Below are 14,292 nucleotides of genomic sequence, written 5' to 3' on the forward strand. Positions count from 1 at the left end.
GCCACAAAACATCCGTCTCGAAGGACTGGCTCCTTAATCTCAGAAAGGAAGGATCACACCATAGTATATTTGTCTTCGCTCAGGATTTACTGCAAGGTGCGAGGCACTGGGAATCAGTAACTAGCATCAACTGACTTATGATATCGGGAGATTCTGTTTGGCAGAACCTACAATTCTCCTCAAATGGGTAGACAGGGCTCTCTGAGGATGAAGGCCAAAAAGGCACTGCCAAAGGCTCACAGTCTGGCACTGGTTCCATCGAAAACCAGCCCACTGCCGTCGAGTCAATTCCAATCGTGGCAGCCCGCTACAGGCTTTCTGAGCAGATAGCACCATCTTTCTCACTCAGACGGGTTAGTGGGTGTGAACCTATAACCTTGTGGTAAGTGCAGCTCACGGCTTACCAGAGAGAGCCACCAGGGCTCCACGGCGTCGGTTAAAGGTTATTCATGACTCTTGAACACACAGTAATACATGTTGGAACTACTGTTATGTTTTTGGAACATTTCCGAGACATTGCGACACTGGTTCTAAGGCAAGGTGCTGTCCTGTGAATGTTCCCTTCCAGATGTGGTGGAGCAGCCGCAGTCAAAGAGAAAATCTGTTACAACTGTACTTCACGAAACCATTTAAATATCGAAATTTATACAGAGTATCTTTTTGTTACATGTTTATATAAAGAGACCTCGGTCACAACATAAATTTGAGCAGGGTCTAAATTTGAGTTAAGATACATTTTTAGTTAAACACATAGCAATGCTCTTTTTAGATTATAATTAAAATCAAGAGGTGTCAATATGCACATGCCCTTGTGTTTGGTAGAGGCTGTCAGAAAAATTGAATTCCCTTCAGAAACAGCTTATAGATAGCAGTTCTTCAAGACAGGCTTCCTGCGGTGTTTTTTTCGCATTCACCAAAAAATATTTTTCAAGGTTAAGGGATCATTTCATCTTCTTTTCTTTATTTTTTCCTATTTCTTCAGCTTATTCAAAGTTACAATTGCAGCTGCTCAATATATAAAGGCCAGCAAGAAATAATATGAGGCATGAACTCTATTTAGACGACAGCCTGCAAAGCATTTCATTCTTTATTAAAAAAACCATAAAAGTAATTACTAGATCACCAGTGTGTGTGTGTGTGTGTGTGTGTGTGTGAAGTCATAGATATATGACTTCAAACCACAGCTCATGAAATTTTCTCATAAACAAAAAGCCATGTCTCACAAAAGGCAACATCTTACCTGCTCTGCCCCCAGTGTAACCAGCGAGCTCTAGTGATAGAGGCACAGAGAGGTGAGATATGGCTGGTAATTAAGCAGCCTGAATATGCAGAGAAACAAGCATCACTGAGATTTTAACATTTATTTTCTGGAGCAATTTACCAACTATGTCACGTGAGGAAATGGCTCTGAACAAATAACTATGCTAAATGAGCTCAACAGACAGATTTTTAATTTCTGTTTTGGTTTCATTCTTCTGGAAGTTTTATGGTCACTGTTTCAATAAAGAAAATATAAACCGTCTTTAACAGGAAAGCTTGGAGCTTACTTTTTTATAAAGCACATGTTCACCTCAACGCTTATCGATTATTTAGATCTTCCTCATTCTTGTATGTGGGAGCAAGAGTGATGTTCTGAGAAGGATCCACAGAACTCTTCAGTGTGAAAAGCAGCTCTGAGGGATTCAGACGCACCAACTGAGTCTTTTACTTGTTTCCCCGGCACCCTCAACCTCTGATTTTTAAGAACCTTAGGGTCAGTTTAGGAGCCCTGGGGGTCATGCTCACTCTCTGTACTTGCGGAGATGGAGGAGGCTTTCTGCTCCCAAAGGAATGAACAGGCTTGGAAACTTGTCCTACAGGGTTGCTTTGAGTAGGAATAGCTCGGCAGAGTCAATTCTTCAAAAGATGAAAATCTTTTAGTCTACGTGACAAAAGACTTGGTCTATGAATTGAGTTTGATAAGCTGACTCTGTTGCAAAAGTGTGAAATTAAAAAGAATCTGCCTTTTGAAATAAGAATAGTCATCTAATATCGAGCTGATTCCATGTAAACTCAGTCACAACTAGTCAATACTACTTGTTTTATTCTGGAGAATTTTCAGTTTTCCTGAATAGGAAGAGGATGTTACCTAGAGAAAACTAGACGTTTAAACAGATATTTAAAAGCAACAGAGCTTACTCAGTTCAGTCCTGTTACATTTGAACAAATCGCATCCTTACTGTCTAAGGTAAACATTTTATTAGGAGGATAGATGACAAGGAAAGCCAAGGTTTCTAAGGATAAGAAGTACATGCTCATGACATATTTCAGGAAAAACACCTTTATGAGGTATCTATCTCTTTATTCTTAATGAAAGCATTTATTTTCACTATACTACTGCATTTAAAAGGGGACTGATTCTAATATTTAATGGCTCCCAAACTCTGAGACCAAGTAAATAATATTTTATTCTCCTGTCTACCCACCAATGATTCAATAAATATCCATGACCAAAATAGAAAGGGTGAATGGTACCGTGATAACTACTTAACATACACAAGTCAAGTTGATTCTGACTTGTGGCTGCTTGAAACGACCAGCCCCTCTGTGGGAGAAATCTGCTCCCATAAAGTGTACAGACATAGAAGGCCTGTGTGGCAGTCTTACTGTCCTACAGGGTCAGGATGAGTCAGAATTGACTCAATGGACCTGGATTTGGCTTTAGTGTAACAAACCTATCCTACTTTATTCCATTTCCGTTCCCTGACCAGGTAGCACCAAGGCATATTGAAAAAACTGCAATGGTGAATGGCTCTAAGGGGCCATGAAACACAAGGCTCACAGCAGATATTCACCCACGGTGTCAGGTACAGTTGAGGAGGGCGTGCATTGAAGGGAAGCATCAGGGCTCGAGAACAGCTATTACGAACGCTGTGAAAATTCTGGCTATTATAGCTTAAACATAAAACGTCTTTCATGTTCAGATAATTTAGAACTCCGGGTGAGAGGTCCTCAAAAGCTAAATTTTAGTTGTGGGAGTAGTGATATCCTGAGGATAGGGGAATGGGGTAGGGGGAAAGGGGGAACCCATTACAAGGATGGATATATAGCTCACCCCCGAGGGGGATGAATAACGGAAATGTGGGTGAAGGGAGACAATGGACAGTGTAAGACACGAAATAACAACAATAATATATAATTGTTCAAGGATTCTCGAGGGTGGGAGGGTAGGGGAGGGAGGGGAAAAAAGAGAAGCTGATACCAGAGGCTCAAGTAGAAAGAAAATGTTTTGGAAATGTTGATGGCATATCTACAAGTGTGCTTAATACAATTGAATAATGAATTGTTGTAAGATTTGTAAGAGCCCTCCAATAAAAGGATTAATAAAAAAAATAGAAAGATAAAAGAAAAGTAATGCATATTTCCATCTTAAGTCACATTGCCCTTAGCATTGACTTATTGAAATATGGTAGTTGTCCAAACTTCATTCTTTTTGGGTTCTGTTGCCATGCATTGTGTTTTGAGACTGGGAATGATAATATTAACAGTAATAAATATAAATGGATAGATATTTTTAAAAGGATAAATTTTAATTTAAATATAATTGAGGTTCTGACCGACAAAAATTGCCTATTGATAACTCAAGATACGACTGTTGAAAAGGAAGGGTTTAGATGTATCACTGGTGATCAACATACAAGTATAAACTGTATAAGTATAAACATACAAGTTAAAACTGTACTTACCATTTATTGGGTATATATTGTGTTGCAAGTACTAGTGGGTATTCTAAGTACCTGTCTTATATAATTCTCAATAACTTAAGAGGGCCAGTATTATTCTTATTTTATAGAAGAGGCAACGCATGCTTAAGAGTGCCCTTGGTTTCAACTCACAGTGACCTGATGTGTATCATGAACCACTGCCTGGGTCTATACCACCCGCACATATCACTGTTGTTTGAACTCGCTGAAGCAGCCACTGTGCCAATCCATTTCCTCAACAGTCTACCTCTTTTTTTAGACAGTCTACTTCTTTTTTACCGACCTTCACTTCACTACACATGATGTTCTTCTCTAGCGACTAGTCTCCATTGATGACATGCCCAAAGTAAGTCTCTGATCCTTGCTTCTAAGGCGTATTCTGGATGTACTTTTTCCAAAGGCAGATTTATTTGTTCTTCTGAGAGTTCATGCTCATTTTAATATTCTTTACCAACACCATAATTCAAATGCATCAATTCTTCTACAGTCTCTCACTGTCCAACTTTCACATACATCTGAGGGGAATGAAAATGTCACAGCTTGGGTCAGGTGCAACCAATCCTCAAAGTGACATCCTTGCTTTTCGATACTTTAACAAGGTCTGGAATGCTGAAGAGTAGTCCTAAGTAATTTGCTGGTTCGACAGGTGATTAAAAAATTTCCAAGCTTACATTCAACTCTGGGACTGCTTGGATTCTTAATAAAATAGCTGCTGCTTCATAAGACCTGTTCTAAGAAAGAAGGTGCTTGCTAGCAATGATGTGATCTTGGATTCAGTGTTTAGATGCAGGGATATTACAATGTCTAGGTTACTCTTGTCATTTTGTAGAAAAACCATAACTGACTATCCCCAAATAGGACCTAAGCAGAAATCCTAAAATGTATTTGACGATATCAAGTCAGTAGTCACCAAGATGTTGCTTCTATGGAAAAACACTTTCCAAATTGCAATCAGTAATGAACAGAATTTCTCCATTAGAGCTGCCTGATAGAAGGTGTTTACCTTAAATAATTGCCTCCAGGAATTATAAATGGGCACAGACGGAATACGTATGTTACTTCACTTGTCTACCAGTAGGGATCACTTTAAGCTAGGCTCTAGTTCACTTTAGGGCCTGGTTGTAGAGGTCAAGTTCCAAATACACAGAACATTTCACCTAGGACCAAAATTGGCAGTTCCTCAGGCACTTGCCTCTGGCTGCTTTTATCTTACGCACCCTCTTTCTCACATTGTCTCCGACAGCAAATGATTCCCTACACATACCCCTTTAGCTTGTTGCAAGAACCAGTTTTGTCTGGCTTTCAACCTCATTACACTTAAACTGAGTTGTCTGAGCCTACCCCGTGGGGCCCCATTCCCAAACATTGCTGTTTGGAACCAGGTCTGCTCTGAGATAGATGGAAGCAGCCACACAGCTGGAGAATGTCTTTGGCCTGAAACATGCAAAGAACAGTAACCCGGAATGGCATTTACAACGCCAACAATCCCACTACTCGGCTGCAAATCGCCATTTCCAAAATTTGCATGAGAAGTTCCAGGAGTTGACATTCTCAAGTACAACCTAAACACTCAAGAAGGAAGGAATGACTTCAGAAATTTCTGGGTAGAGCTGAACAAGGCTATCAACTTCCAAGTTCATCAGAGAATGATTCCACCAATGAGCAATGTCCTTCGTCCAAGGAGTAATAATCTTTCAAGGACAAAAGGGAGACTTACCTTTGGAAGTTAGCGACCAACTTGACGTCAGCGATGACAATCTTATGCTCGATAATCATGTGCTTCAGAAGCTTGTCTTGGTCAGCCATGGGAAAATGTTCTTCACAGAAAATACAAGGCACAGATGGAGAACCTTCTGAAGCGGTGGTGCCACCTGGACCTTCTGGCAGGGACAGGGACTCCAGGATACAATCCTTACTGCCTGGGAGAGGCGACACAGAGAAAAAGATAAGCTGGAACCAACTTTTAAGGAAGATTTCTCACCTCCCGTGTTAAAAGGATCCTAAAGTTATTTACATGACTTCCAAACAGAAAACCACAGCGTGCTGTAAAGGTGGGTACCTTAACATCATCTCAAACAGCTTCCTTAAGCCAGAGGCAGCAAGGATGACAACGTGGCCCACAATTCCCACTCACTAGCTTGAATGAGGGAAATCCTTTGAGCAGGGCAGCTGTTCAGCCCTTCTTCTCGGACACTGGCCAAGGGCAGCAATTCTGGAGGTACTCGGAGTGGGGAGGGTGCAATACCCTGGGCTAAGGTTCTGAGGCCCGACTGAGACCTGTGCCGGGAGTCCTCACACTGAGAGGCATAAATGGTATGTTCTGAGGCAACAGAGGAGCCAGGCCAGTCTTTTAAGCTGCTTCCCACTGCACCTGCACACTCTTCCTAGTTCCCATTATTTGTCATGTCACGGAGGCCGCTCTCACAATGGGATGATGGAGCCTCGGCTAGGTGTCAGTTTTCTGTGCTGATGTGCGCCTATCATTTGCTTATCGAGCAATCATGTGTCATGACTGAGGTCCTCGTGAACAAGGACAAGAATGCTCATTTATGAGACATAAATGGGTAAACGGTTTTCCTATCCGTGCTCGTGCCTTTCCTGACATCGTGGATAGTGTTGTTAAGAGTTGAGGTTTGTAGCTCTGCATTTGAGGTCTTAATCTAGCAGGTTGAAGAGTTCTCTTCAACGTGCCAAGAAGGCAGGCTGGGCCTGTCACTGATGGAGGCTACTGAATAGTCAGTGAGCCGGCAGCTCCCCGGTGGTGGTGGCAGGCACTGTCCAGTTGATTCTGAACGCAGTGACCTCATGGGACAGGGTAGGGCTTGTTAAGCTGTCCTCGGTATTGGAGTCAATGGTCATTTCTGTGGCCCAGGGAGCCCTGGATGGGTTCGCACTGCCAACCTCTCTGTCAGCAGCTGAGTGGTCTCGGAACCAGGTCCCTTAAACAGGCAACCAGAAGAAGGCATCTCACCTTGGAGGAAGGGCAGAGAAGCTTCTTTAGAAACTAAGATAGCTGTCCCACAAAAGTCTGTGGAGTTATGTTACTTATTAATTATTCTAGCTTCATGACTATTATTTTATCTTACTTTTTAAAGCCTGCCTAATTGGATTATTGTTCGCATCACGAGTGCGCTGCTGGACAGATGATGTAAGAGCAAACGAGGGGCAACATTCACTCACTCACAAAACCAAAATTCACTGCTTATCTACCGAGTGCTGGTCTCTCCTCTCCAACGCTGCATGCTCCCACATGCAGGGATGAAGGGCTCTCAGTTTGTCTGGTGATACAGAGACGGGGAAAGAATGGAGTGTGACGACAGAGATGGGATTGGGCTTATGGGGGCATGGGGATGGGAGCCACCATTGAGCTGGACAAGAGACCTCTCCATAGGACGGCACCTTGAATGTCACCCAGACCTGCTCTGCAGAGCTTCATGTACTAAATCATGCTGTTTATTTCCATTACATCAAATTATTTATTAATGATAGAGAAGGCCAAAAAACAGGGTATACATTATAGAAGGGAGAATATTTAAGGTATAGAAGCACTTTAGAAACATGACTAACAAAATAAGTACACTTCCAGTTGTTCTAATGCATTTATTAAACTAAGCATTCTGGGAGAATCCTGCAATTGATGAATGACTGCTACCTAGTAGGTATCGGATAAATAAATGTTCGCTGAATGATGAAACTTACAATCATGGGCCCATCATTATTGCTAATTTCTCAGTCAGATGCAGTCACTGTCATCAGGCCAATTCTGACTTATAGCAACCACAGAGGTCGCGCAGAACTGCCCCTGTAAGTTTCTGAGACCGTCAATCTTTCTGGGGCAGAGTCTCATCTTTTTCCCTTGACTGCTGTTCCTACGGAAGTCAATTCCAGTGAACAAGTGCAGCTGCCTGACAGGACAGTTCTTCCTTAGTCTGGGGGTAATCCACCCATGAGTACAGCCAGATCTTTGGGGATCTAGGCTGTCGTGTAACAGGCCTAGTGGTAATAAATAAATATTGCAAAAATTACACTGAATTCTGAGATAATAACCCACATTATTGACTGTCATAAAATTATGTGCATTTAGCTAGGAAGTTTTTTTTAAACTCTTTACATGGAAGGGATGAAGAGTAAATTGTACTACTCGATCATTGGGTTTTATATTTGACAGCTCTGAATCCTACATATACACGGCGAAAGCAAAACAAAAAATGGATTTTTCTTTCAAAGCTATGTATTTAAAAATTTTTAGAAAACAATCTTATCACCTCCAAAGTATTCTCCATTAAATTTGTCAAATCTGCGATTCCATTCTGAGAAACATTTTTCAAACTGTTTGGAGGACTGACAGCACCTCTCTCATTTTGTCCTTCGCCCCTTCCACATCATCAAATCGCTATCCTTCCCAGTCGCTCTGCATTCTCCGATACAAAAAAAAGTCACAGGCAGCAAGGTCACGTAAGTAAGGTGTGTGGGCCAGAGGGCATGCTGGGTGCTGTCAAGCAGTGGCACACTGGGATGGCTGCTTGAGCAGGCGCATTGTTGGGGTGGAAAGAGCAGGCCCCATCTGCCTACAGATCAGGCCTTTCTTGTCGCACACGGTTACGCCATCTTTTCAGAACCTCTAAATAGAAAGCTTGCTTAACAGGCTGACCTGGTGGAATGAACTCCAAATGTCCTAGGAGGCAACATCTTTGTCCATTTGGCAAGTTGATGGGTGTCCATGAAAAGGTTTGTCCTCAGTCAACATTTAACCTTTTTTGAAACGAGAAAACCACTTGTACACGTGAGGTTTTCCCACAGCACTGTCCTTGTGACCTGTGTTCAACATCTCAACAGTTTCTGTGGCATTTTTCCTGAGCAGGAAACAAAATTTCATAGCTGCATGCTGTTCTCTTAAATCGGAAATCACAAAAAAATGAGGTTTAAGCTCAACTGCTTTTATAAAAAAAATTCACTGTGACCAGAGAAAACCTTCTCAGGTGATGCCACCGGGTACACTAACTCAAAGTGAGTTGCTTGATGCTTGCCTAGTGGGAAAAAAGCAAACTACGAAAGCTTTCTGCCCAGAGGAGCTTTATTCCGTTTTTTTTTTTTTTTTTTTTTTGGGGGGGGGAGGGCGTAACCCTTCTTATATTGTAGTTTAGAGGAGTGGTTCCCAAACTTGTTTATGCCTTATCACCTGAAGAGCTTTTAAAAAATAGAACAGTACAGAGCAGCACACACTTGGACCCTTGGAATTTAATAAAGGCATTCAGTTTGATGAGAAAAAAAAGAAGAGAAAAAAAAGAACAGTACACTGAGGGAATGGGCTATAAATTGTGCTGCAAACCCTAAGGTCAGAAATTCACAACCACTAGCCCTTTCATAGAGAAAGGTGATGCTTTCTACACTGTACAGATATACAGTCTTAGAAACCCACAGGGGCTGTGTCTACTCTGTCCTATAGGGTGGCTACATATAAGAATGCTACTTGGGAATTAATAATTCAGAGGCTGATCATATGGGTCTTGTGGTTCTCCTGACCACATAGTGGTGGGTATCGACCTCATGTAAAAAGTCCCTACGTTAGGTGATAATGCCTTGTGACACAGACTACTGCATAATCTAGTCTGTCCTAAAAGGGAGTTCCCCCAGATATTAAGCAATGGATCAGCAGATATAACTCAGTAGGATTTACCTAATAGCTTCCTTGTTTCCAGCTGTCATCACAAAAATCAGATCTCTGTGCTATAACGCATGCTAAGAAGGCAATGGATGCAGAAATAAAAGCAAAAGGAATTAAATTACATCTAGCACCTTTCAGTAAAGAGGCGAAACATCTTGGAAATTCTGTTTTGGCCCCAAATCAGCTGTGCACATTTGCTACAAATTGATAACACAAATTATCTGCTCCAGTTCTCACTCTGAACAGCAATTTTGTTGAGACGAACTGTAAAGTACCCACCCCATCCCAAGGAAGCGGGGTTTCCAGGAGATCCTATGCTGATTATTAAATTTTATTTACTCAGAGGAAGCTCTGCAAAGTGCAGATCATTACTCTGGGACAGTTCTTCCACAGCTGAATGTGCACATGGATCACTTGAAGATTTGGTTACAAGGCAGAGCTGTATTCAGTAGGTGTGGTGGTTGTGGAAATGTGCCAGCCAATTTCCAGCTGCCCTGAGCGTAACTGACAGGCCTCAGGTGCTGCCGTCTGAAATCCCATCGGCAACAAGGCCAACCATCCTTACTAGGGCTGGATGCAGCATAAATACCGTTTTGGTGAGAAGTGGGACCCCTCTGATGTAGATTACAGGGCACAAGCACCAGTGGCATGGCAGGAACTTGCTTAGAATGAATGGTACTGCAGTCTGAAAATGGATTCAGCCCTCCTGCCCTCTTTCTCTCCTCCACAGGGGCTGGACCTACACTGCCACTCCTCCGGCTCCCCCTCCCTGGTGCTTTCTCCCCGTCTGACATGACAACTCTGAGCCCCGCGAGGGCTTCTTGGCCGGCAGGACTATACAAACTAGGCGAAGGAAGGGGAAAGGGGTGTGGCATTTTGCCCATGCGACCACAAATCACACTTTGAGTTGCAAGATTCTATTTAACCCAAACCCAAACCACTGCCATCAAGTTGACGCTGACTCACAGTGACTCTTGGAAACCCCAAGGGAGCAGCTCTACTTTCTCTTATAAAGTCGCTATAAGTATGAGGTACTATATAGAGACAAAACCATAACCCAAACCTACCCCACTGCCATGGGGTCAATTCTGGCTCACAGCCATCCCATGGGACAGGTAGAACTCTTTTTTAGGGTTTCCAAGACTGTAAATCTCTATGGGAACAGACCCCTTCCTCCTTCTCCACAGACCAGCTGATGGGTTTGAACCATGGACCCTGTGGTCAGCAGCCCAATGCTTTCCCCACTGTGCGACCAGGGTTTGTTTCTCTATAGAGAACGCAAGTCATAAATCCACAACTCATCTGTGTGCTAAAACAGGCCAATTCGATCTTGCTTCTACTGTTAAATATCAAGTAGCTCTGGGGTGCCGGTGCTTTGAAGGGAAAAGTAGACACCTGTGCCGTTCCTGTCCTTGCTGTCAGACGCTAAGAAGAGCCCGGCATCCACCACGCACCTATGAGAGACGTCTCAGCAGGACATCGGAGGGGCTGCAGAGCGCCTCACACATCATTCCCCGTTACGAAGCCCCTCCCGCGTGTGCACCCACACCACATGACCATTCCCACTCTGAAAAACAATAATGGGAAATCCAGTATTTGACTGATATATCAGTTGCTACCGTCACCACACTCTGATTATCTAATAGCCATCGTGTCAAAGTTGGCAGAGCATGGTTTTGCCTTTTTTATTTGGAAATGCTGTACACAAACCTTTAGTATCCCAAGTAAATACTTCTCTTACATTAGTTCTTTTGTTTATGTTAGTGCAATTCCTTATAGTAGAGCTTTATTTAATATGAACATATCATAAATAAAAGAACGAGCAAATCTGGCTTGGAAGAAGTACAGCCAGAATGCTCCTTAGAAGTAAAGATGGTGAGACGTTGCTGCCTTGCATACTCGGCACGTAGTCTCAGGAGGGCCAGTCTCTGGAGAAGGCTAGCATGGTGGGAAAAGAAGACCCTTAGGGAGACGGGCTGACACAGTGGCTGTACGAATGCATTCAATTGTAAGATAAATTATGAGAATGGCACAGGACTGGATAGTGTTTTGTTCTGTTATAGAAGAAGGTTTCAATCAGTTCTTGGAGAAATTCCATTATCATTTAATTCCATTTTTTCCTAAGGACTTTGAAGCTCCCCGCATACATAGGATCACTGGGAGTCAAAATGGACCAGTGGTACCTCACCGCCACCACCACCACCACCTCCGAAAGAAGTTTTTAATCCAGAGCGAAATAGGAAACAAGTACACTATTAACCAGAGTTCAAGTCAACATACTCCAAACTGACCATCTAAGCCAAGCACCAAGGGGAATGGTGGAGAGAAATAACTCCAGGCAGCAGAGATGAAGGAGAGTCTTCACGAAGGATGAACTTTTGCACACTGTGTAGACTTCTTGAAAGGAAAGATGACTAATTAAAAAAAAAAGGTTGGACAATACCAAACAGTCAAATTTGTCGCTAGAACATCAGTAAGAAAAGGATGCAAATGGAGGTGGATCACATTTAATGCCAGGCCAAAACATACTTAATTTGAAAATTGTAGGTCGATCCTCTGAGTGTTTTAGATCAGGGAAGTAGCTAGAGTGATGCTTTTTCTTACAGACAGGACATGCTGTAAACAGAACGGAAGGCGAGACAAAGGAGACAGGGAGTCAAGAGAACAGTTTTAAAGCCTTAACAATCATTTAAGTGAAAAGTTAAAAACCTTCTCTAAGACCTGGACATCAGATCAGGGGGAAAGGAGTAGAAAGAAGAGGTTAAGCTATAGGAGTCCTGGTCCTATTAACCAAACCTGGGCAAGTCACTTAACCTATCTTACAATTAAAAAAATTGCATAATCATAATATCCACCTTGTAGAGACGTTATCAGGGTAAAATGAGGATATTAATGTAAAGTACAGAGCACTGTGCTCGATGCATAATAAATACTCCATAAAGGTTAGGTCTTACGTTATTATCCTTACAGATAATAACAAGTCTGGACAGGAATTTGAGCCTGGAGAGAGAAGGACATCAGGGGCACAGGTGTGTATTAGAAATGTCTTCGGGTTTGTTAGAACTACATGTCTTGGGGCCCCAACACAGATGGAAAGAATCTGAATCAAATGAAAGTGATACCCAGGCTTCCGAAGACAATCTGATCATTTCACAACCACTTGCTGTTTGGTCCTTATTGTGCTTTTGAAATTCAAAGGCTTTTGTATTCCCTGATCCCTTGCTATTTCTGTAGTACATTGTAATAAATGAACAGACAAGAAAGCAAATACATTGAGATTTGTGATATAGAGATAAGGGAAGCTGGAGGAATTTCTATTGATGGCCTAACTTGTTAACAGCACTTAACAACTGTGGGGGACAGAACCGGGAAGAGTGTATGTGGACAAATTCTCCAGCTTCATATCGAAGAAGCTTGGGAAGCCGGAATTCTCGTGAAGGGAGGCCTTACTGCTTGTGAGTTGGTGAGGTCTCTTACCTAGAAAGTTATTCCCCAGAAGTCTCAGGTAATAATGCCAATTTTAAGGTGCTACTTGCAAGCACATGGTTGCTTACTATAAGCGTAAAGGTTATCTACTTGAAGGCTCTCTGCTTGAAGGTTATCTGCCATCAAGAACGATCAGACCACCCCACTCTAAGTAGAGCCCACTCCCTTCTGATAAGGATCATAGATTGCTCCCCACACGAACAGCTCAGGGACACTTGGGTCAAGCCAGCTCCGAGGACCAAGGTTAGGGCGTCACCTTCACTCTAGATCCCGCCCATCTTGTTATGGAAGTGCATTCCTGTCTTAGGTATGGCCCCAGTCCCTCCTTTTCCCGTTACACTATACCCTTAGTACAGCAGTTCTCAACCTGAGGGTCCAACGATCCTTTCCCAGGGCTCGCCTAGATATTTCCGATGGTCTTAGGAACCAAGACACCGCTCCTCTAGTGTCTCCAGGTGGGTCCGCCCACATGCAGATATGCCCACATATAAGTAACCGGTGTGAAGACTGTGACCCATGCTACACCATGCTTCAAGACAAAATTTCATTTATTTGTCATTAGAAATAAATATTGCACAATATATGATTACATATTGTTTTTGTGATTCATCACTATGCTTTAATCATGTTCAATTTGTAACAATGAAAATACATCCTGCATATCAGATATTTACATGATGATTCATAATAGTAGCAAAATTACAGTTATGAAGTAGTAACGAAAGTAATTTTATGGTTGGGGGGTCACCACCACATGACAAACTGTATGAAAGAGTCATGGCATTAGGAAGGTTTTGCTTGCCTGAGATTATATAAACCTGTTCGAGAATACACTGCCATACTCTCTGGTTCCGGTCACTTGGAAGAAGCGAGCCCTTGCAGGCCTTGTCTGATGTTTCTTTAATTTACCGTCCAATTACACAACTCCCCCCTAGGACACATTCAGTTGTGGAACCTGGTCCCCCAGAAACAACAATACTGAAAACCATTATGATCAAGTTCTGTTTTTCAGGTAACTTTGGTGAAAAAGCAAAAAACATTTTTCTCCTAAAAAGAAAGTACTCAGAATCCAGTTTTTTTGGCTACAGATTGTATATGTTTCTGATTTCTATATTATGCAATATTACTTTAACTCATTCAATAAATAAGAGTGTCTACACCGATAGTATAGTAGTAATAATAATGTAGAAGCAGCAGTTATATGAAATATTATATAGTCATGATACTTTTGAGGAAAACAAATCCTGGAACAAACTTTTTAAAACAAACAAACATTTATTAATATGATTGACCTATCTATTTGCATATTTAAATCCATTATACTTAAGATAATGTTTCTACTGTTGCAAAATGATTTAAACCATACATGGTTAATATACTCCATTCTCTAGAAATATT

The 14,292-nt window shown here is 42.1% G+C and overlaps 1 protein-coding gene across 3 annotated transcripts in view; it reads right to left on the reverse strand.

Moving 5' to 3' along the window:
* The window catches only part of ZNF277 (zinc finger protein 277), a 107,226-nt gene that overhangs the window by 39,543 nt on the left and 53,391 nt on the right, over nucleotides 1-14,292 (reverse strand). For all 3 annotated transcript variants that reach the window (XR_006679948.1, XM_004702581.2, XM_045288627.1), the window contains exon 2: nucleotides 5,461-5,662. Coding sequence is in view for 2 of the 3 variants with exons in the window: in XM_004702581.2 (XP_004702638.1) it covers nucleotides 5,461-5,662 (202 nt within the window). In the remaining variant the exon portion in view is untranslated. The remainder of the gene's footprint in view (nucleotides 1-5,460; nucleotides 5,663-14,292) is intronic.

This window comes from Echinops telfairi, unplaced genomic scaffold, assembly GCF_000313985.2.
Source record: "Echinops telfairi isolate 266 unplaced genomic scaffold, ASM31398v2 ScPeMD7_23;HRSCAF=83, whole genome shotgun sequence".
NCBI lineage: Eukaryota > Metazoa > Chordata > Mammalia > Afrosoricida > Tenrecidae > Echinops > Echinops telfairi.